The sequence below is a fragment of the Anomaloglossus baeobatrachus genome, chromosome 3, assembly GCF_048569485.1.
Source record: "Anomaloglossus baeobatrachus isolate aAnoBae1 chromosome 3, aAnoBae1.hap1, whole genome shotgun sequence".
Lineage (NCBI taxonomy): Eukaryota > Metazoa > Chordata > Amphibia > Anura > Aromobatidae > Anomaloglossus > Anomaloglossus baeobatrachus.
In genome coordinates this window covers 560,120,900-560,142,189 of record NC_134355.1, presented here as the reverse complement: position 1 = coordinate 560,142,189, position 21,290 = coordinate 560,120,900, and the positions used below count along the sequence as shown (strand labels likewise).

Here is a 21,290-nt window from a genome sequence, read left to right as displayed (position 1 = left end):
TGCATTTCATTTCATGCTTCCCTCTGCCAACAAACATTTTGGAGATGAAAATTTAATTTTCCAGCAGGACTCGGCACCTGTCCACACTGCCAAAAGTACCAATACCTGGTTAAATAACCACAGTATCACTGTGCTTGATTGGCCAGCAAACTCGCCTGACCTAAACCCCATAGCTCTATGGGGTATTGTTAAGAGGAAGATGAGACACCAGACCCGACAATGCAGATGAGCTGAAGGCTGCTATCAAAGCAACCTGGGCTTCCATAACACCTCAGCAGTGCCACAGGCTGATCGCCTCCATGCCACGCCACACTGATGCAGAAATTCATGCAAAAGGACCAAGTATCGAGTGCATTTATCTGTATGTGTGTAATAACCACATACAAGTTTCCATAAGGAAAACCTGATCACCGCCTCTTGTTAGACATCTCCAGCAATTTGCCAAAGTTCACTCTTTATTGCACCCATAGGGTATGGTTTTTTTTTTAACTGATGATTCTGCTAACTTTTTAAAGCGAATTACAATTGTAAAGAGCTGAAAAAGATGGCAGTCTCATTTAGAGTATCTTTCTGGACTCCCCTAAAGGCCCTGTCACACACAGTGATAAATCTGCGGCAGATCTGTGGTTGCAGTGAAATTGTGGACAATCAGTGCCAGGTTTGTGGCTGTGTACAAATGGAACAATATGTCCATGATTTCACTGCAACCACAGATCTGCCAAAGATTTATCTCTGTGTGTGACGGGGCCTTTAGACTTCTTTATTCAGTTTGTGGTGTCTTCCATTTGGAAAAGTTCTAAAGAATGTTCATGTCACTTTTAAAATATGTGAGTAGCAAGTTGTATCTTTTTTTTTTTTTTTTTTCATGGAAATGCACAAGTTCCATCTATGGAGTGTTTTGGACGTTTTTATGGCCGATTTTAGAGCGGACCTGCCTGAAAAAACATCATGTGCATTTACCCTCATTGCCGGCGTCCCACAAATCTAGCACTTCAGTTCACTTTAATAATCATGGCGAAACTATCCATAACCTAATAATAATAACTTTGGCATTTAGCTCAGTCTTGTAAAGCTTTTTGAATTGGGAGGAAATATTATTAGTGGCTGGATACAGGGTGAGCGGGTGAAGTAGAAAAGTTGGGAGTGGTAGAGCACGTGCTATAGAGGGAAATCCAGCAAACAAATCCCTCTTCCTTTTAAAAGCATTTATCAAAAGAGTAAAAGCCTCATTACGCACAAAGCAAAAATTAAAACTTGCCAACACGTTTCAAAACATAAGACCTTTCACCAGAACTGTCATATTGAACTGGACATGTAATGGTGGCTGCAGAGCGGAATAAAACCTTGTGTTATGTTTTTTTAACCTTGCCTCTCTGTTGTGGAGACATTAGGAATCAAATATTTGCCACCTAATAAGATAAGCGGTTTTGTTTTTGTTTGTTTTTTTTCTTTTTATTGTATGCATTTAGGAGTAAATATACGGCAAGTTTTGCAGTTGGGTTTCATTACAAAGTTTGCACAGTTTTTTCCATTTAAGGATTCTTTTCCCTGCACATTCAACTTTAATGTAGTTGTGGACTTAGGTCAGCTGAGAGGAGCTCAGAAAAAGATAAGAGCGAGGTTTACAAACTTTTATGTTACTGTTTGAACGAGCTCACTGACAGTCTGAGGTCATCCACTTTCTCTTGTTAATGCAGCTTTACTCACAAACTGACCAGCACTTCTGTCCATACAATGGCCGCTGGTAGAGGGTCATGTGACCAGACTTGTCCTTCAGCCTCTTCCAATAGAAATGCACCTCCCACTTGAAAGATGCTTTTCTATTGGTGGAGGCTGACAAACAGGTCTGGTCACATGCACCTCCATTGTATGGATAGAAGTCATGGCATACTAATGAGATAGTGGCTGACCTTTTTACCTGGGAATCTATCATTATACAGTACAACAGTAGATAAAGTTCAATCCAAAATGTGTAATCAAACTCTATGGCAAAAAAAAAACAATTTTTATCCCCCCCACCAAAAATCTAATATATAAAGCTGTGTGTGTGTGTGTGTCCGCGTCCGCGTCCGCTAAAGGAATCCGCACCGTTGCATTTACAATAACGACTCCTCATGTGACCCAGGGAGCGTCGTAGACTGTTTTGACTGAAAAATGTAACCCTGTGCTTTACAGTTAGTCTCTAAAATCCTGCCACCATTAAACTGAATGGAGGTGGGAGCTATAGATTATTAATAGCAACTGTCAGTGGTTGCTATAGGAACAAAATAAACTTAGTTGAAGCTTATGCGTGAGGTTATATGATGTCGGTGGAGAGATGGATAGAAAGACAGAGAAAAAGAGAGACAGAGACAGATGGGGAAAGAGACGGACGGACGGGCACAGGGACAGAGACACAGTTACTATCCCGGGCAACGCCCAGGTACTACAGCTAGTCTAATATATAAAGCTGAATGTGTGTGTGTCCGGGATTGGCATCTACACCGTCGCAGCTACAGCCACAAAATTTTGCACACTCACATTTCTGGACCCCGAGAACATCATAGGCTATGTTGTGAGGCGAAATTTTAACCCCGCATGTTCCAATTTACCAATCAATTTTGCTCTTATCTACATAATGGGGAAAAAGTGAAACGAAAAGTGTATCCGCACCGTCGCATTTACAATCACAAAATTTTGCACAGATACCTCATGTGACCCAGGGAACGTCGTAGACTATGTTTTGACAGGAAAATGTAACCCCGCGCTTTACAGTTACACTCCAAAAAAAATGGCTCCATTAAAGTAAATAGAGCCTGGAACTACAGTTTATTAGTAGGAGCTGTGATTGGTTGCTATAGGAACAAAAGACATTCATAGGATAAGAAGCTTATATGTGAGGTAATAAGATGTCGGTAGAGAGACGGTGAAAGAGAGACGGTGAAAGAGAGACGGTGAAAGAGAGACGGTGAAAGAGACAGATGGACAGACATGCAGACAAAGATATATGGGGAAAGACACAGACCTAGAAAGGGACAGATGGGGAAAGAAACAGAGATAGAGACAGACAAAAAAAAGAGACAAAGACAGACAGGCTGGGCACATTACTTTGCCAATTTAGTTAAATCTGTGTGGAATATCTTTGGTGTTGAAATATATGTTGTGAAATGCTTCTATTAGCTTAGTTTTTGCCTTTTAATAATTGCATTTCTTTCTATTTGTTCTGTGGTTTTTGTGTACAGAATAAATTTTTGTTAACAACAGTTATTAACCCGGGTGAAGACGGGGTAGTACAGCTAGTTAAATATATATTTATTAATCTCTATCTCCCGAAACGTAGACAGCTCTTTTAAGTGGTGGTCTTAGTTCTCACTGAAGGCATGTACTTTTGCCTTCTGTAGGATACTAACCAGTTATAAGCAGGCAGCAACAAAAGTTCAGAAGGACCTGTGATGTAATCATTTGGGTCACATGACTAGCTTCAGCGCTTATTTTGGCTGGACTTCGGCCAGCAGGACCTCCTAGACTCTTTCATGTGACTTTGATGACCTCACACTTTTGCCCTTCTTATTGCTGCCTGCATATGATTGGTCAGTATCATATAGGAGGCAGAAGTACACTCCCCCAGTGAAAATTATTGAAGAATACCCACTTGAACTTAAAGTGTAAGGGGTTGTCAACTATTTGGACAAACCCTTCTCATTCCCCATGTTTGCCCCCGTAAAACTAGTAAAGCCTATACTACCCTCTAGTGAATCGCGGTTCCAGCATTGTTGGAACTCACATTCCCAGGACTCACGTGACATAGATCACACTGCAACCAATCAGCGCCGGATTCCTTCTCCCCACCTTCATATGATTAAGTAATTAACAGGAAGTGAGTGGCAGCCGCAGCGCTGAGTTCCAGTTAATGGTTTAGATGTAACGATATCACCTTGGCCCCAAGAATGTAGATTTCTACATCACTGTAATGACTCCGGCACCGGAGAGGAGTATTATGGGGGCAAATATATGTAATGAGAAGGAGTTGTCCAAGTAGGAGCCAAATATTTGATAACTACTATATCCACGACAGCGAGGCGACATTTAAAAAAAAACCATTTTTTTTATTCCATTTAGCAGCCACTATTACATTCTGTGTCCAGTACAAGAAAAATTTGGAGACATCCTCTTAGTATGGTGAAGTGTAAGACGTCTTGGTGTAAATCTGGCCATTATCACTTGTTCTAAAGACTCCACCTCTTACTGGTGTCTGATGTGGGAGGAACTTGTGCTGAATCGAGAGACTTTATCACATCAATTAAAGCCACATGAATGCAAGATTTACAGCTAATTCTAAAAGTTCTACCATTAAAATTCTTGGCCTAACACTTTTTTTAAGAAATTAAAAAAAGAGTAACTATTTGCTTAAATATGAAACCAACTGCTACAAACTGTATATTTTTGGGTGTGTCAAGCTGTTATGTCAATTTATATTACGGTAATTAAAATTTTACACAATTACACAATCTTTTACAAGTGCAGTCACAGCAAGTGCAAATGTTGTAGCCATGCTGGCAGAGGCAATAGTTTCTCCCACCGGTGGACACTGACAGAAGAGGGATCATGTGCAGGAACAATATATGGTCTCTCCAGTCCAATGACTCCTCATAATACACAATTCTGCCTGCATCGGAGATAGAAATGGCCCCCTGACCATTGTGCGGCTGTATATTTTGCACCAATGATATGTCTGCCCCTGGCTTCTCTGCTGTAACAAACCAAAACCTACAAAATAAATGTAACTAATAATTGTTACACTAAGTGCAGGGTGGACATAACTTTATCTACTTTTTGCAAGTCCTTTAATATCACATTAGGAGACATCTCTCGAATGCAGATGATAGATACAGTCAGGGCCAGAAATATTTGGACAGTGACACAAGTTTTGTTATTTTAGCTGTTTACAAAAACATGTTCAGAAATACAAATATATATAATATGGGCTGAAAGTGCACACTCCCAGCTGCAATATGAGAGTTTTCACATCCAAATCGGAGAAAGGGTTTAGGAATCATAGCTCTGTAATGCATAGCCTCCTCTTTTTCAAGGGACCAAAAGTAATTGGACAAGGGACTCTAAGGGCTGCAATTAACTCTGAAGGCGTCTCCCTCGTTAACCTGTAATCAATGAAGTAGTTAAAAGGTCTGGGGTTGATTACAGGGGTGTGGTTTTGCATTTGGAAGCTGTTGCTGTGACCAGACAACATGCGGTCTAAGGAACTCTCAATTGAGGTGAAGCAGAACATCCTGAGGCTGAAAAAAAAGAAAAAATCCATCAGAGAGATAGCAGACATGCTTGGAGTAGCAAAATCAACAGTCGGGTACATTCTGAGAAAAAAGGAATTGACTGTTGAGCTTGGGAACTCAAAAAGGCCTGGGCGTCCACGGATGACAACAGTGGTGGATGATCGCCGCATACTTTCTTTGGTGAAGAAGAACCCGTTCACAACATCAACTGAAGTCCAGAACACTCTCAGTGAAGTAGGTGTATCTGTCTCTAAGTCAACAGTAAAGAGAAGACTCCATGAAAGTAAATACAAAGGGTTCACATCTAGATGCAAACCATTCATCAATTCCAAAAATAGACAGGCCAGAGTTAAATTTGCTGAAAAACACCTCATGAAGCCAGCTCAGTTCTGGAAAAGTATTCTATGGACAGATGAGACCAAGATCAACCTGTACCAGAATGATGGGAAGAAAAAAGTTTGGAGAAGAAAGGGAACGGCACATGATCCAAGGCACACCACATCATCTGTAAAACATGGTGGAGGCAACGTGATGGCATGGGCATGCATGGCTTTCAATGGCACTGGGTCACTTGTGTTTATTGATGACATAACAGCAGACAAGAGTAGCCGGATGAATTCTGAAGTGTACCGGGATATACTTTCAGCCCAGATTCGGCCAAATGCCGCAAAGTTGATCGGACGGCGCTTCATAGTACAGATGGACAATGACCCCAAGCATACAGCCAAAGCTACCCAGGAGTTCATGAGTGCAAAAAAGTGGAACATTCTGCAATGGCCAAGTCAATCACCAGATCTTAACCCAATTTGAGCATGCATTTCACTTGCTCAAATCCAGACTTAAGACGGAAAGACCTGAAGGCTGCGGCTGTAAAGGCCTGGCAAAGCATTAAGAAGGAGGAAACCCAGCGTTTGGTGATGTCCATGGGTTCCAGACTTAAGGCAGTGATTGCCTCTAGAGGATTCGCAACAAAATATTGAAAATAAAAATATTTTGTTTGGGTTTGGTTTATTTGTCCAATTACTTTTGACCTCCTAAAATGTGGAGTGTTTGTAAAGAAATGTGTACAATTCCTACAATTTCTATTAGATATTTTTGTTCAAACCTTCAAATTAAACGTTACAATCTGCACTTGAATTCTGTTGTAGAGGTTTCATTTCAAATCCAATGTGGTGGCATGCAGAGCCCAACTCGCGAAAATTGTGTCACTGTCCAAATATTTCTGGACCTAACTGTAGATATAGATATATCTACATATATATAGATATAGATATATAGATATATATATATATATATATTAGATAGATAGATAGATAGATAGATAGATAGATAGATAGATAGATATATATATAGATATATATATTAGAGATAGAGATATCTCTATTAAAAGCTTGGTCTCCTTTGGGACTTCTTGTTACACAAGATTTAATCTATAATTAATTAATAATCTGTAATAATCTATAATATACCGTATTTTTCGGACTATAAGACGCACCGGACCATAAGACGCACCCTGGTTTTAGAGAAGGAAAATAGGAAAATAAAATTTTAAGCAAAAAATGTGGTCATGACACACTTATGGGGCGAGGATCTGCTGCTGACACACTATTATGGGGGTAATGTCCCCAAATTCTCTAGTAAGGTACCCCATCCTGGTAATGATTCTCCTGCCTTGTATATAATCCCCATCCTTATATTTATTTTTATAAATGCCCCATCATCCTGCTCACATGTGCCCCATCATCCTGCTCACATGTGCCCCATCATCCTGCTCACATGTGCCCCATCATCCTGCTCACATGTGCCCCATCAACCTGCTCACATGTGCCCCATCAACCTGCTCACATGTGCCCCATCAACCTGCTCACATGTGCCCCATCATCCTGCTCACATGTGCCCCATCATCCTGCTCACATGTGCCCCATCATCCTGCTCACATGTGCCCCATCATCCTGCTCACATGTGCCCCATCATCCTGCTCACATGTGCCCCATCATCCTGCTCACATGTGCCCCATCATCCTGCTCACATGTGCCCCATCATCCTGCTCACATTTGCCCCATCATCCTGCTCATATGTGCCCCATCATCCTTCGGAACACACATAAAAAAAATAAAATAAACATTTATATTCACCTTTCCTCGCTCCCCGCAGCGTCGCTCCTCCTCCGTCTGTGCCGGCAGCGCTGTGTGGAGCCGGCCACGCTCCCTGCTGCACCGCGATCTCCTTCTGTCTGTGCCGGCGATGCTGTGTGGACACGTGCGCACAGCGATGACGTCATCGCTGTGAGCCCCGTTAGTCTCTACACAGAGCGGCCGGCAATCAGGAGGACATCGCGGTGCTGCGGGGAACGGTGAGTAATGTGCACTGATTCACTGCACCCCGCGCTGATGATGATGCGCGGGGAGCAGTGAATACAGCCGCACATGATCACTCCTGGCTGTAGTTGCCAGGGGTGATCACGGCTGGCTGTTTACTTCGCGCGCGTCCCCGCTCATCACCCCGCCCACCTGTCAGCGCTGAGAGATGGGCGGGAGGATGGGCGTGCATATGTAATGAGCGGGCCCACGTGGTCACGGCAGGCGCTGCTGCTGCCTGCTCGTGCCCCCGATGACCCGCTCCACCGCAGCACCCTCATTCCCCGCAGCCATGCCTTACATTCAGACCATTAGACGCACCCCCCACTTTCCCCCAACATTTGGGGGAAAAAAGTGCGTCTTATGGTCCGAAAAATACGGTAATCTATAATTCTTAATTACAAAACCATTTTCGGTGGGGAGAGATTTTAAAAACTATTCCCAAGTTATCGCCCTGTGAGGCCCAAAGGCTCTGTCCTTTTATTTTTAACTCGGTGCATAAATTTCCAAGCTTTCTACACAAAATAGGGTATCGCCATGATGCAAATTGCCTAGGTGTGGGATTGAGGATGCACATTTGATGCATGTGGACACAGAGGCCCATTCTGGAACAAAGTCATCACCTTGATAGGGTGTGTCGAGTGAAACTATTAAGAGACCACCTATATGTATATTGGGGTTATTTAAAGATGGACTTGCCCCATTCATGGGTATCTCTCGTATCCTATTTCGAGCACCTATACTTCTTGCATTTCATTGGTTAGCTACACAACCTCCATCTGTTGGAGAGCTAAGAAAAAGGATAAATAATACTCTTGTTGGAAAGAGGAGTCTACTGTAAAAACCACTTGATTCAAAAATGTGAAAAGTTCTGGAATCCTTGACTTGATGCTCCAGGGCTACCCACAAATCTTCTAGTTAGAGATTGAATATATACGATGTTATTCCCTAACTGTTAACCCTCTTCCCCCTACCCCAGCCCCCAAGACGAATTTTATAGTCCTCTATGAAAAAGGGAATGGTTCTCACTGGAATGTTGGGATTTGGGTTGAGGGAGGGCTAGGAACTGAAGTGATCTGCTTATGGTTTTATGTGATTTTGTCACACATGATCATTGAAAACGGAAATTTTGAGTTTGCAATAAAAACGAACACATTATATTTTCACATACCTGGTACATGTAGGAAACATAATGTTGAGGTGGAGCATTTTAGAACAATTGAGTATTAGTAATAAAATATATACCAAGACTTTATTTCACTTGATCATATGCAATGATTAAAGAATGTTGTGAAATGCATTTTACTGTTACTTGCATGGCGCACATTGAGGTTTTTATTACTTAATAAATAAGTGTTTTTAAATGAGGGATGATTTTTTTTTTTTTTTTGGCTGAATTTCCCACTATTGCAGGGCTGTCAAACTCATTTTCATTGAGGGCCACATCAGCATTATGGCTGCTTTTAAATGACCTCTTGTAATTGTAAGGGCTCCTGCAGATCTCCATGCAGCATGGTATGATCATGGACTGCAGTGCACAAACTGGCCAGGAGCTACAAAAGAGCTGTCCCTGAGTAGTAGGGCTATACGAAAGCTGTCTGCGGGTGGTGGGGCTGTGCCACAGCTGTCCCTGGGGGGCAGGGCTGTGCCACAGATGTCCCTGGGTGGCAGGGCTGTGCCACAGCTGTCCCTGGCTAGTGGGGCTAAGGGGTCCGTCCCTGGGGGTGTAAATCCGACTACAAGCTTCTCCCCCCACCCCACCCAACAGTGCAACCAACCCATATCCCACCTCCGCATCCTCACAGCATTATAGACCCCTAAAATCTCACAAGAGGTATCACCCCCTCCTGCCTCAGCATTATACACCCCCAAACTCCCACTACAGGCATCTCCCAGCATTACAGATATTAAAATTCCACCACTGGCATCCACCCACAATATCCACAAGCATCATAGACTGTCTCGTGTGACGTAGAAACCTCACGTGAACGCCAGGAACACAAGTGCCAACACTGCTGGAATGGTGCTGATTAGAATTGTGTGTGTGTGTTTTGTGTTTTATATGTATGTATGTATATATACACTGAACACATATATAGAGGTAACATTTTTGCTCCCATTTTTCATGAGCTGTACTCGGCTTTAAGACTTTTCCTTTGTACACAAAAGGCCTTTTTCTCTCGAATAGATTTCCACATTTGTGAAGAATAGCTTAGTGAGCACTTCTCCTTTGCTGAGATAATCCATCTACCACACAAATGGGGCATATCAAGATGCTAATAGTGTCATTTTTGCACAGGTGTGCCTTAGGCTGGACGCAATAAAAGGCCACTCAAAAATGTGCAGTTTTACGGTATTGGAGGGGGGGGGGGGGATGTCCAGAAAACCAGTCCGTATCTGGTGTGACCACCGTTCGCCTTATGTAGAGGAACACGTCTACTTCGCATAGAGTTGATCATGTTGGTGATCGTGGCCTGTGGAGTGTTGGTCCACTCCTCTCCAGTGCGAAGTTGCTGAATATTGGCAGGAACCTGAACATGCTGTCATGTACACCGATCCACAGCATCCCAGATATGCTCAATGGGTGACCTGTCCGGTGAGTGTCCTGCCATGCAAAAACTGGAATGTTTACAGCTTCCAGGAATTGTGGACAGAGCCTTCCAACGTGAGGCCGAGCATTATCAGCTGCAACATGAGGTGAAGGCTGTGGATGAATGGTGCAACAATGGCCTCAGGATCTTACCACAGTATCTCTGTACATTCAAAATGGCCTCAATAAAATGCACCTGTGTTCATTGACCATAATATACACCTGCACATACCGTAACCCCACTTCCACCATAGGACACTCACCCGCATGATGCCATGCACACAGTCTGCCATCTGCCCTATACAGTAAATACCAGGACTCCTCTGTGAAGAGAACATCTATACAATATGCCAGACGACGATGAACTGCAGTCAGGTGGAGACCACAATAAGGGCGACGAGCGGCAGATGAGCTTCCCTGAGACGGTTTCTGACAGTTTGTGCAGAAATTCTTTGGTTATGCAAACTGATTGTTGCAGCAGCTGTTCGGGTGGCTGGTCTCAATCTTTTAGGTGAAGATGCTGGATGTGGAGGTCTTGGGCTGGTGTGGTTACTATTGGTCTGCGGTTGTTAGACCGGTTGGATGTACTGCCAAGTTCCCTGACACTGCTTTGAAGATGGCTTATGGTAGAGAAATTAACGTTTAATTCAAGGGCAACAGCTCTGGTGGACATTCCTGCAGTCAACATGCCAATTGCTCGCTCCATTGCAATTGTCCTTTGTGCTAAAACTGCACATTTTAGAGGGGCCTTATATTGTGGCCAGCCTAAGGCACACCTTTGCAATAATCATACTGTCTAATCAGTATCTTGATATGACACACCTGTGAGGTGGATAGATTATCTCAGCAAAAGAGAAGAGCTCACTAACACAGATTTAGGCAAATTTGTGAACAATATTTGAGAGAAAAAGCCGTTGTTGTATATAATCTTAGATCATGGAGTTCGGCCAATGGAAAATGGGAGCAAAAATAAGTGTTCCGTTCTTATATTTTTGTATTTTTGTTCAGTTTGTAAGTTTGTAATGTAATTTTATATTTTCTTTATATATAATGTGTGTATACTAATACTATAATTTATTTTACCTGCCCGTGGAAGGTAAAATACATTTCTCAGCGGATCCACAGCCCATTGGCATGGCACACAATTTGATTTTTGCAGCGTCTTTTATGATTACGTTCTAGTTCTTTGTAGACTCATCCATAGAAACTCTCACTATGATAAAATCCTGTTTGCAGAATCCTGGATCTGTCTTTCAACCTTCTGAAGCGCATTGAGGGTTTAGACACCTTGTCTCAGCTGAAGCGTCTGTACCTGGTAAACAACAAGATTAGCCGCATTGAGAACCTCAGCTCTCTGACGCAGCTTCGTCTGCTGGAACTGGGCTCCAATCGTATTCGGGTAAGAACGTGCGGTGGAAATACTGTAACAGTTGGTATCCTGAGTATTGCGCTAGTTTTTGTGCAGGTTATGGGGGAAGAAATTATATATATATATATATATATATATATATATATATATATATATATATATATAATATTTAGTATATCTTGTGTGGCCTTTTAAGGCTCTGTGCGCACTAGGCCGTTTTACCCGCGGATTTGCTGCGGAAATTTCTTGAGAAATGTCTGCAATCTTTGTGCAGACATTTCCCAGCAAATCCTATGAGAAAAAAAAATAGCTGTGCGCACGCTGCGGATTTTTCTGAAGAAATTTCCTTGAAGATTTTCTTGAGAAAATGAGCATGTCAATTCTTTTCCGCAGGTACCTGCGGATTTCTGTAGTACAGCCTGCAAAATCCGCAGGGAACAACCTGCGGGAAAATCGCGGCTAATCCGCGGCAAATCCGCATGAGGATTTGGTGCGGATTTTTTCCGGAGGTCCGGAAATCTTCCACTCCCAGAAGTTTCTCAAGAAATTTTCTTGAGAAAGTTCACATTTCTAGTGCGCACAAAGCCTTAGTGTTGCTATTTTTAATTCTCCATCTATTGATCACTGTGTTCACAGCCATTAAGTACAGTAAGTAAACCCTGCAACATGCAGTATAGCCATGTATGTACTTGTTGGGTTTGTCAATGGCGTGAGAACTGACATCCATCTATAGGATTAGGTTTCACATATACATGGGGAATGTATCTTTTTGTTTACTTAAATGTACCCCTCAGACTGCATTGATTGTGAGGTACAAGTGATTTAATGGTACAGATCAGGGGATTATCTGATTTCCTGGCTTCAAGGGAACCTGTCACCAGATTTGGTGACTATAAGCTGCGGCCACCACCACTTGGTCTTATATGCAGCATTCTTGAATACTATCTATACGAGCCTAGGCCGCTGTGTACAACATAAAAAACACCTTTCTTCATCGTTCCTTCCATGGGAGACCCAGACCATGGGTGTATAGCTACTGCCTCCGGAGGACACACAAAGTACTACACTTAAAACGTGTAGCTCCTCCCTCCGGGATATATACACCCCCTGGATGACAATCTAACCAGTTCAATGCTTTGTGTTTCAGGAGGATCACACACACACATGCATTCTCTGATTTTTTTTTTTTTAAGATTTTATTTTTAAAGATATGGAAGAAAAGCGGGTCCAATCTGGACTCCCGGCATGTCCCTTCACACCCCACTGTGTCGGCGGTGCTGTTAAGGTTGACTTTGCAAGGCTGGAGCCTTCACATGCCGCGCTCCTTCACCATCCTTTTCAGGCTCTGGTTTGAAGTGGGAGCCATCACGGTCCTCTCTGCTGTGCAGGAGACCGGTCTCCATCCGCAGCCCTGTCAGGTTCCTGCTGGACGGAGCATTTGACCTTCCCTCAGCTTTTGAGATGCAGGGCCATGTCCCTAAGTATTGAGACGTTTTTCAGGGGTCCCGGGTACTTTTATTGAGGGGAGAGTATGTTATTTGTCTTTTACTGTAATTCCGGCCGGTTCTCGGTGTTTTTCCGGAGAACCGCGCCGGGGGTGCCTGCTCGTCGGCCGCACGCTACTAATCTAGGCCCCGGCTTCAGTTTGGGCCTAGTTTCGGTTTCAGCGTCCCTGCATGTCACTCATGCAGATGCATAGGTGGCGCCGCCCACCGGCCGGCTAGCAGAGGGGAGGACACTCCTTTCTGTGGAGATGTTCTCTCCCCTGTATCTCTCCCTGGCCCTCTGGTTTCCCGCTCTTGGGCTTCTCCCCGCCCCCCTCCTCCTTCCAGCGCCATTTTCTCAGCGTTCTTACACTGATCGGCGCTGGATGCTGCAGCTGCTGCTTTTGGAGTAGGCTGACGCTTTACTGGGGGTCTGAGCTGTGGAATCCGGAGGGCACACAGAGAGCGGTCTGGTAAGCCACAACCTCTGGTTGTGGGCTTTTTTATTATACACTCTCAGGGCATTCTACAGGAGTGTATTCCAGCTGCAGAGCTTCACCTCAGCAGCATGTCTGTCACTAGGAGCAAGGCTGCAAAGCTGTACGCTATATGCACTGCTTGTAAGCTCATTCTGCAAGAGCCAAGCACATACCCACATTGTGATGCCTGCTCTAACCTGGTGATCCCTCAGCCTGGAGCCTCCTCAGGGGTTCCTCCGGCCAATCCAGCCCCGGTAGCTGATCCCCCGGCCTGGGTAGCATCTTTTTCCAGAGCTATTTCCCAGTCTTTTGCCGACTCTATGGGACAACTGTCCCGGACACTGCAGACCATGCATCAGCCTCCTTCTCAGGCTGCCTCTGTTGCTCCGAGCTCTGCAGAGCCCTCAGAGCATGTTTTAGGACCCCGTCCTCCTAAACGGAGACGCAGGGACCCTTCTCCTTCCTCGTCCCACGGCTCTGATTCTCGGGCCGAGGTGCAGGGCGAGGAGGATACTTTTACTGTGGGTTCAGACGCTAGCTCTAGGTACCCCATTGCCTTGTCTGAGGATGATGCGGATGTTAGTGACTTGATTGCGTCCATTAACTCCGTTCTGAACCTCACGCCACCAGTGTCAGAGGAACCAGCCTCTCTGGTGGAGATACATCAGTTTGCCTCACCTAAGAAGGCTCGGAGTACGTTTTTTAACCACTCCAGTTTTCAGGCCACTGTCACCAAACCCAGGGCCTGTCCTGACAAACGCTTTCCAAAGCGTAGTTCTGATGACCTTTTTCCCTTTCCACCAGACGTGGTGAAGGAGTGGGCTCAGTCCCCAAAGGTAGACCCTCCGGTGTCTAGAATCTCAGCCCGCACAGTCGTAGCGGTGGCTGATGGCACCTCTCTTAAGGATCCCACTGACCGACAGGTTGACCTTCTGGCCAAGTCTGTATATGAGGCGGCAGGAGCCTCCTTCTCCCCGTCTTTTGCGGCAGTGTGGGCTCTTAAGGCAGTCTCTGCCTCTCTGGCGGAGATACATTCCCTCACCAGGGACTCTATGCCTGAGATGGAGGCCTGAACTTCTCAGGCTTCGTCTTTTTCATCCTACGCCATGTCTGCCATTCTGGAGGCTTCTCACCGCACGGCGGTGGCCTCCGCTAATTCCCTCGCGATCCGCAGGATTTTGTGGCTTCGAGAGTGGAAGGCAGACGCTTCTTCTAAGAAGTATATTGCGGGCCTCCCCTTTGCGGGGTCCCGGCTGTTTGGTGAACAACTGGATGAAATAATTAAGGAAGCGACTGGAGGGAAGAGTACTTCCTTGCCACAAGCTAAAGCCAAGAGACCTGTCCAGGGCAGGAACCAATCGAGGTTTCGTTCCTTTCGTTCCTCTAACTGGTCAGCCTCTAAGCCCTCAGCCTCGTCCACTACCGCAGCCAAGGATCGTAAACCCATCTGGCGCGCAAAGCCGCGTCCTCAGAAGTCCGGAGCAGCCGCTGCCACTAAGGCAGCCCCCTCTTGACTATCTGGCTGCGCCAGCAACGTCCTTGGTCGGTGGCAGGCTCTCCCGCTTTGGCGACGTGTGGTTTCAAAACATCTCCGATCAGTGGGTGCGGGATATCATCTCCCACGGCTACAGGATAGAATTTTCTTCCAGCCCGCCAAACAGATTTTTTCTGTCCACCCCTCCCTGCTCCAAGGCCGCCGCCTTCTCTCAGGCCGTGGCATCCCTGCAGGCCAACGGGGTTATTGTTCCGGTTCCCGCTCAGGAACGGTTCAGAGGTTTCTACTCCAACCTCTTTCTAGTCCCCAAGAAGGAAGGTTCCTTCCGGCCCATCCTGGATCTCAAGCTTCTCAACAAGCATGTTCAGGTGCGGCGTTTTCGCATGGAGTCTCTGAGATCGGTCATTGCATCAATGACCCAAGGAGATTTTCTGGCATCCATCGACATCAGGGATGCCTATCTACAGGTGCCTATCGCGGTTTCACACCAGCGTTGGCTCCGCTTTGCAATCGGAGAGGAACATTTCCAATTCGTGGCTCTCCCCTTCGGGTTAGCCACGGCCCCTCGTGTTTTCACCAAGGTTATGGCAGCAGTGGTTGCGGTTCTGCACCTTCAGGGGTTGGCAGTAATCCCCTACCTGGACGATCTTCTAGTCAAGGCCTCATCCAGGGCAGACTGCCAGCGGAGTGTCTCGCTCACTCTCGCCACGCTTGTTCAGTTCGGGTGGCTTGTCAACCTGCCCAAGTCCACTCTGACCCCGACCCAGGGGCTTCTGTACCTAGGGATGCAATTCGAGACTCTGCCGGCACTTGTGAAGTTGCCCTTGGTCAAACAGCAGTCCCTTCAGCTAGCAGTGCGCTCTCTGCTGAGGCACCGCCGTCATTCCATCAGACACCTCATGCAGGTGCTGGGTCAGATGGTGGCGTCAATTGAAGCGGTTCCATTTGCACAGTTCCATCTGCGTCCCCTGCAGTTGGACATTCTCCGCTGTTGGAACAAGCGGACCTCTTCCCTGCACAAGCTAGTGGCTCTGTCGCCACAGACCAGGAGCTCTCTTCAGTGGTGGCTTCGGCCCCTCTCTCTGTCACAGGGACGCTCCTTCCTGACTCCGTCCTGGGTGATTCTCACCACAGATGCCAGCCTCTCCGGTTGGGGAGCAGTTTTTCTCCATCACCGAGCACAGGGCACTTGGACTCCGTCCGAATCAGCCCTCCCGATCAATGTGCTGGAGATCAGAGCTGTGTTTCTAGCTCTCCTAGCCTTGCACCACCTGTTGGCGGGCAGGCACATTCGAGTCCAGTCGGACAACGCGACAACGGTTGCCTACATCAATCACCAGGGCGGAACTCGCAGCCGCCTGGCGATGTTGGAGGTTCAACGAATCCTCCAGTGGACGGAGGACTCAAAGTCCACCATATCAGCAGTCCACATCCCAGGCGTAGAAAACTGGGAGGCCGATTATCTCAGCCGTCAAACCGTGGACAGCGGCGAGTGGGCCCTACACCCGGCAGTCTTCAGGTCAATCTGCCGCAAGTGGGGTACTCCGGAAGTGGATCTAATGGCATCCCGGCACAACAACAAGGTTCCGGTTTACGTGGCTCGCTCCCACGATCCTCAGGCCTTCGCAGCGGATGCGCTGGTTCAGGATTGGTCACAGTTCCGTCTGGCATACGTGTTTCCCCCGCTAGCTCTCTTGCCCAGGGTTCTGCGCAAGATCAGAATGGGGGGCCGTCGGGTCATACTCATTGCCCCGGACTGGCCCAGGCGAGCTTGGTACCCAGACCTGCTCCGCCTGTCTGTAGAGGTGCCGTGGCATCTCCCAGACCGCCCAGACCTTCTCTCTCAAGGTCCGTTTTTCCGCCAGAATTCTGCGGCTCTCAGATTGACGGCGTGGCTCTTGAGTCCTGGATCCTGACGGCTTCAGGTATTCCCTCTGAGGTCCTCTCCACTATGACTCAGGCTCGGAAGTCTTCTTCGGCCAAGATTTATCACAGGACTTGGAGGATCTTCCTGTCCTGGTGTCGCTCTTCCGACCATGCTCCTTGGCCGTTCTCCTTGCCGACCATCCTGTCTTTTCTACAGTCTGGTCTACAGCTAGGACTGTCCCTCAATTCCCTCAAAGGACAGGTGTCGGCTCTGTCGGTATTATTCCAGCGGCGTATCGCCCGACTGGCTCAGGTGCGCACCTTCATGCAGGGCGCAGCTCACATCATTCCTCCTTACCGGCGGCCTTTGGATCCCTGGGACCTTAATCTGGTCCTCACGGCCTTACAGAAACCCCCCTTTGAGCCTCTTAGGGAGGTTCCCTTGTTTAGACTTTCACAGAAAGTTGTTTTTCTGGTAGCCATAACTTCTCTCAGGAGAGTTTCACCAAGACAAGGTGGTTCTTCGTCCGACTCCGGATTTTCTCCCTAAGGTGGTGTCTTCCTTCCACCTTAACCAGGACATTTCTTTGCCCTCTCTTTGTCCGGCCCCTGTGCATCGCTTTGAGAAGGCGTTGCACACCTTGGATTTGGTGCGAGCGCTCCGAATCTATGTGTCACGCACCGCCGTTTTTAGGCGGTGCACCTCACTTTTTGTGCTAACCACGGGTCAGCGCAAGGGTCTCTCTGCTTCTAAACCGACCCTAGCTCGTTGGATTAGGTCGGCTATCGCCGATGCCTACCAGTGTTCTCAGGTGCCTCCCCCGCCGGGGATTAAGGCGCACTCGACCAGAGCTGTCGGTGCCTCCTGGGCTTTCAGGCACCAGGCTACGGCTCAGCAGGTTTGTCAGGCTGCCACTTGGTCCAGTCTGCACACTTTTTTGAAGCACTACCAAGTGCATGCTCATGCTTCGGCAGATGCGAGCTTGGGCAGACGCATCCTTCAGGCGGCTGTCGCCCATTTGTGAAGTTAGGTTTTGCCTACTTCTCAGTTTCTGTTTATTTCCCACCCATGGACTGCTTTGGAACGTCCCATGGTCTGGGTCTCCCATGGAAGGAACGATGAAGAAAAAGAGAATTTTGTTTACTTACCGTAAATTCTTTTTCTTATAGTTCCGACATGGGAGACCCAGCACCCTCCCTGTTGCCTGTTGGCAGTTTCTTGTTCCGTGTGTTTTCACGGGCTGTTGTTGTAGACAGAGTTCCGGTTTTTCCGAGTTTTACTCTATCTCTACTTATGGGTGGATGTCCTCCTTCAGCTTTTGCACTGAACTGGTTAGATTGTCATCCAGGGGGTGTATATAGCCCGGAGGGAGGAGCTACACGTTTTAAGTGTAGTACTTTGTGTGTCCTCCGGAGGCAGTAGCTATACACCCATGGTCTGGGTCTCCCATGTCGGAACTATAAGAAAAAGAATTTACGGTAAGTAAACAAAATTCTCTTTCTTCAGCGCTCTATTGGGAGACCCAGACGATTGGGTGTATAGCACTGCCTCCGGAGGCCACACAAAGCAATTACACTAAAAAGTGTAAGGCCCCTCCCCTTCTGGCTATACACCCCCAGTGGGATCACTGGCTCACCAGTTTTCTGCTTTGTGCGAAGGAGGTCAGACATCCACGCATAGCTCCACTGTTTGTAGTCAGCAGTAGCTGCTGGCTATATCGGATGGAAGAAAAGAGGGCCCATATGGGGCCCCCAGCATGCTCCCTTCTCACCCGCGGTGGTGCTTGTAAGGTTGAGGTACCTATTGCTGGTACAGAGGCTGGAGCCCACATGCTGTTTTCCTTCCACATCCCCTGGAGGGCTCTGTGGAAGTGGGATCTTACCGGCCTCCAAGCCCTGAGGCCGGGCTCCATCCACAGACCCAGAGAACCTGCTGGATTTGGAGCGGGAGTGCCGTTCAGGGACAAGGCCCTGCAACTTTCAGGTACTCTGTGTCCCCGGCAGGCACGGACACTCTCAAGGCTTGCTGAGCGTTATAGTGCGCCGGGGACAGTAGCGCTGTGCGCTGGGGTTAGGTCACTGCAGCTTGGCTGAGTGACGTTACATGTTGGGAACTACTGCGCCGACCGCTACTGGAGCGGCGGCGCAGCTGCGACTTGTGGTGCGCCGGGGACTTTGCGCCGACCGCGCTTTTACGGCGGCGGCGCTTCTAACTTTAGCCCCCGGCTTCTGCGGCCTAGCGCCGCTTCGTTCCCGCCCCCACCCTGTCAATCAGGGTAGGGGAGAGACGCTGCTCAATTGGCAGCGCCGAGGGCTGGAGCTTTATTTACATGCTCCAGCCCTCTCACTAGGCACAGTGGGAAGCAGGCTTCCCGCTCTTCGTCTGTATACGCCCAGGGCCCGCCCCCCCTCTCCACAAGGACGCCGGCAGCCATTACACATGCGGTCTGGCTGGGGAAAGGCAGCAGGCTCTGGGAGACCCAGACTAAAGGGATTTCGGCGACCACACACCCGCTCCTAAGCGGGCGGTAAGCTGCACTTTAGTGCTGGCCCCACTAGTGCCTCAGTGTTATATTAGTGTACTTTTTTCTTAGTACCACATATATATATATAGTTGCACTGTAAGGTCGCTTCTTGGCTGGACACCCTGTACTGCTCTGAGGAGGCAGCAACATGTCATCCGCAAAACGCAAGGGTGCCAAGGCACAGGCTGTGTACACTGTTTGTACTGCATGTGGGGCTGATCTACCGGCAGGCTCCAAAGACTCACATTGTGTGCAATGTTCAGTCCCAGTGGCACTTCGTCAGCCAGAGCCTAATGTGGTGGTAGCCCAGGCAGAGACGCCTGTGAACCCTGCCCCGGTGACGGGGACAGACTTTGCAGTTTTTGCTGATAAAATGTCTGTGACTATGTCAAAAATCCTGGAGACCTTGCAGTCCAGGCCAGTTACTCAGACCATGGACACTGCTGTGTCTATGCTCTCCGGTCCCCCTCAGTTGGAACTAATCCGTACTTCAAGGGGGTCTCAAGCATCACAGGCTGAAGTCTCTGACTCAGATGACAGTCCCAGGCAGCCTAAGCGAGCTCGCTGGGAAAGACCCTCCACGTCATCACACTGCTCAGGGTCTCAGCGAGAAGAGTCTCTCTGTGATGAGACTGAGGACGGTGATCAGGATTCTAATCCTGAGGCTCCTTTCAATCTGGATGCCCCTGATGGTGACGCCATGGTTAATGACCTTATATCGGCAATTAATAGACTGTTGGATATTTCTCCCCCAGCCCCTTCTGCAGAGGAGGCAGCGGCACAGCAGGAGAAGTTCCATTTCCTGTATCCCAAGCGTAAATTAAGTGCTTTTTTGGACCACTCTGACTTCAGAGAATCGATCCAGAAACACGACGCTCATCCAGACAAGCGTTTCTCTAAACGTTCTAAGGATACCCGTTATCCTTTTCCCTCTGAGGTGGCCAAACGCTGGACCCAGTGTCCAAAGGTGGATCCCCCAATTTCCAAGCTTGCGGCTAGATCCATAGTCGCAGTAGAGGATGGCGCTTCACTTAAAGATGCCAACGACAGACAGATGGACCTTTGGTTGAAATCTGTCTATGAAGCTATCGGCGCGTCGTTTGCTCCAGCATTCGCGGCCGTGTGGGCACTCCAAGCTATTTCAGCTGGTTTAGCACAGGTGGATGCTATCATACATCCAGCAGTGCCGCAGGTGGCGTCCCTAACTTCGCAAATGTCTGCGTTTGCGACCTATGCTATCAATGCTGTCCTAGAATCTACGAGCCGTACCGCTATGGCGTCCGCCAATTCTGTGGTTTTGCGCAGAGCCTTGTGGTTAAAGGACTGGAAAGCAGATGCTGGTTCCAAAAAATGCTTAACCAGCTTGCCATTATCTAGAGACAGACTGTTTGGTGAGCCATTGGCTGAAATCATAAAACAGTCCAAGGGTAAGGAGGACTCTTCCTTACCACAGCCCAGAGCAAGTAAACCTCAACAGAAAAAGTGGCAGTCGAGGTTTCGGTCCTTTCGAGGCTCGGGCAAGGCCCAATTCTCCTCGTCCAAAAGGACTCAGAAAGAACAAGGGAGCTCAGATTCCTGGCGGGCTCACTCACGCCCCAGGAAAGCAAATGGAGGAACCGCTTCCAAAGCGGCTACCTCATGACTTTCGGCCTCCTCCCTCCGCATCCTCGGTCGGTGGCAGGCTCTCCCGCTTTTGCGACATTTGGCTGTCACAGGTCAAGGACCGGTGGGTAACAGACATTTTGTCTCGCGGGTACAGAATCGAGTTCAGTTCTCGACCTCCACTTCGGTTCTTCAGAACCTCCCCACACCCCAACCGAGCAGATGCCCTGCTGCAGGCGGTGGACTCTCTAAGAGC

The 21,290-nt window shown here is 47.6% G+C and overlaps 2 protein-coding genes across 3 annotated transcripts in view; one reads left to right on the top strand and one right to left on the bottom strand.

Moving 5' to 3' along the window:
• PASK (PAS domain containing serine/threonine kinase) overlaps nucleotides 1–21,290 on the bottom strand; it is a 358,840-nt gene that overhangs the window by 269,386 nt on the left and 68,164 nt on the right. The gene's annotated exons all lie outside the window — the stretch shown is intronic.
• PPP1R7 (protein phosphatase 1 regulatory subunit 7) overlaps nucleotides 1–21,290 on the top strand; it is an 83,538-nt gene that overhangs the window by 30,134 nt on the left and 32,114 nt on the right. For both annotated transcript variants that reach the window (XM_075338641.1, XM_075338642.1), the window contains one exon: nucleotides 11,451–11,613. In XM_075338641.1, the coding sequence (XP_075194756.1) occupies nucleotides 11,451–11,613 (163 nt within the window). The remainder of the gene's footprint in view (nucleotides 1–11,450; nucleotides 11,614–21,290) is intronic.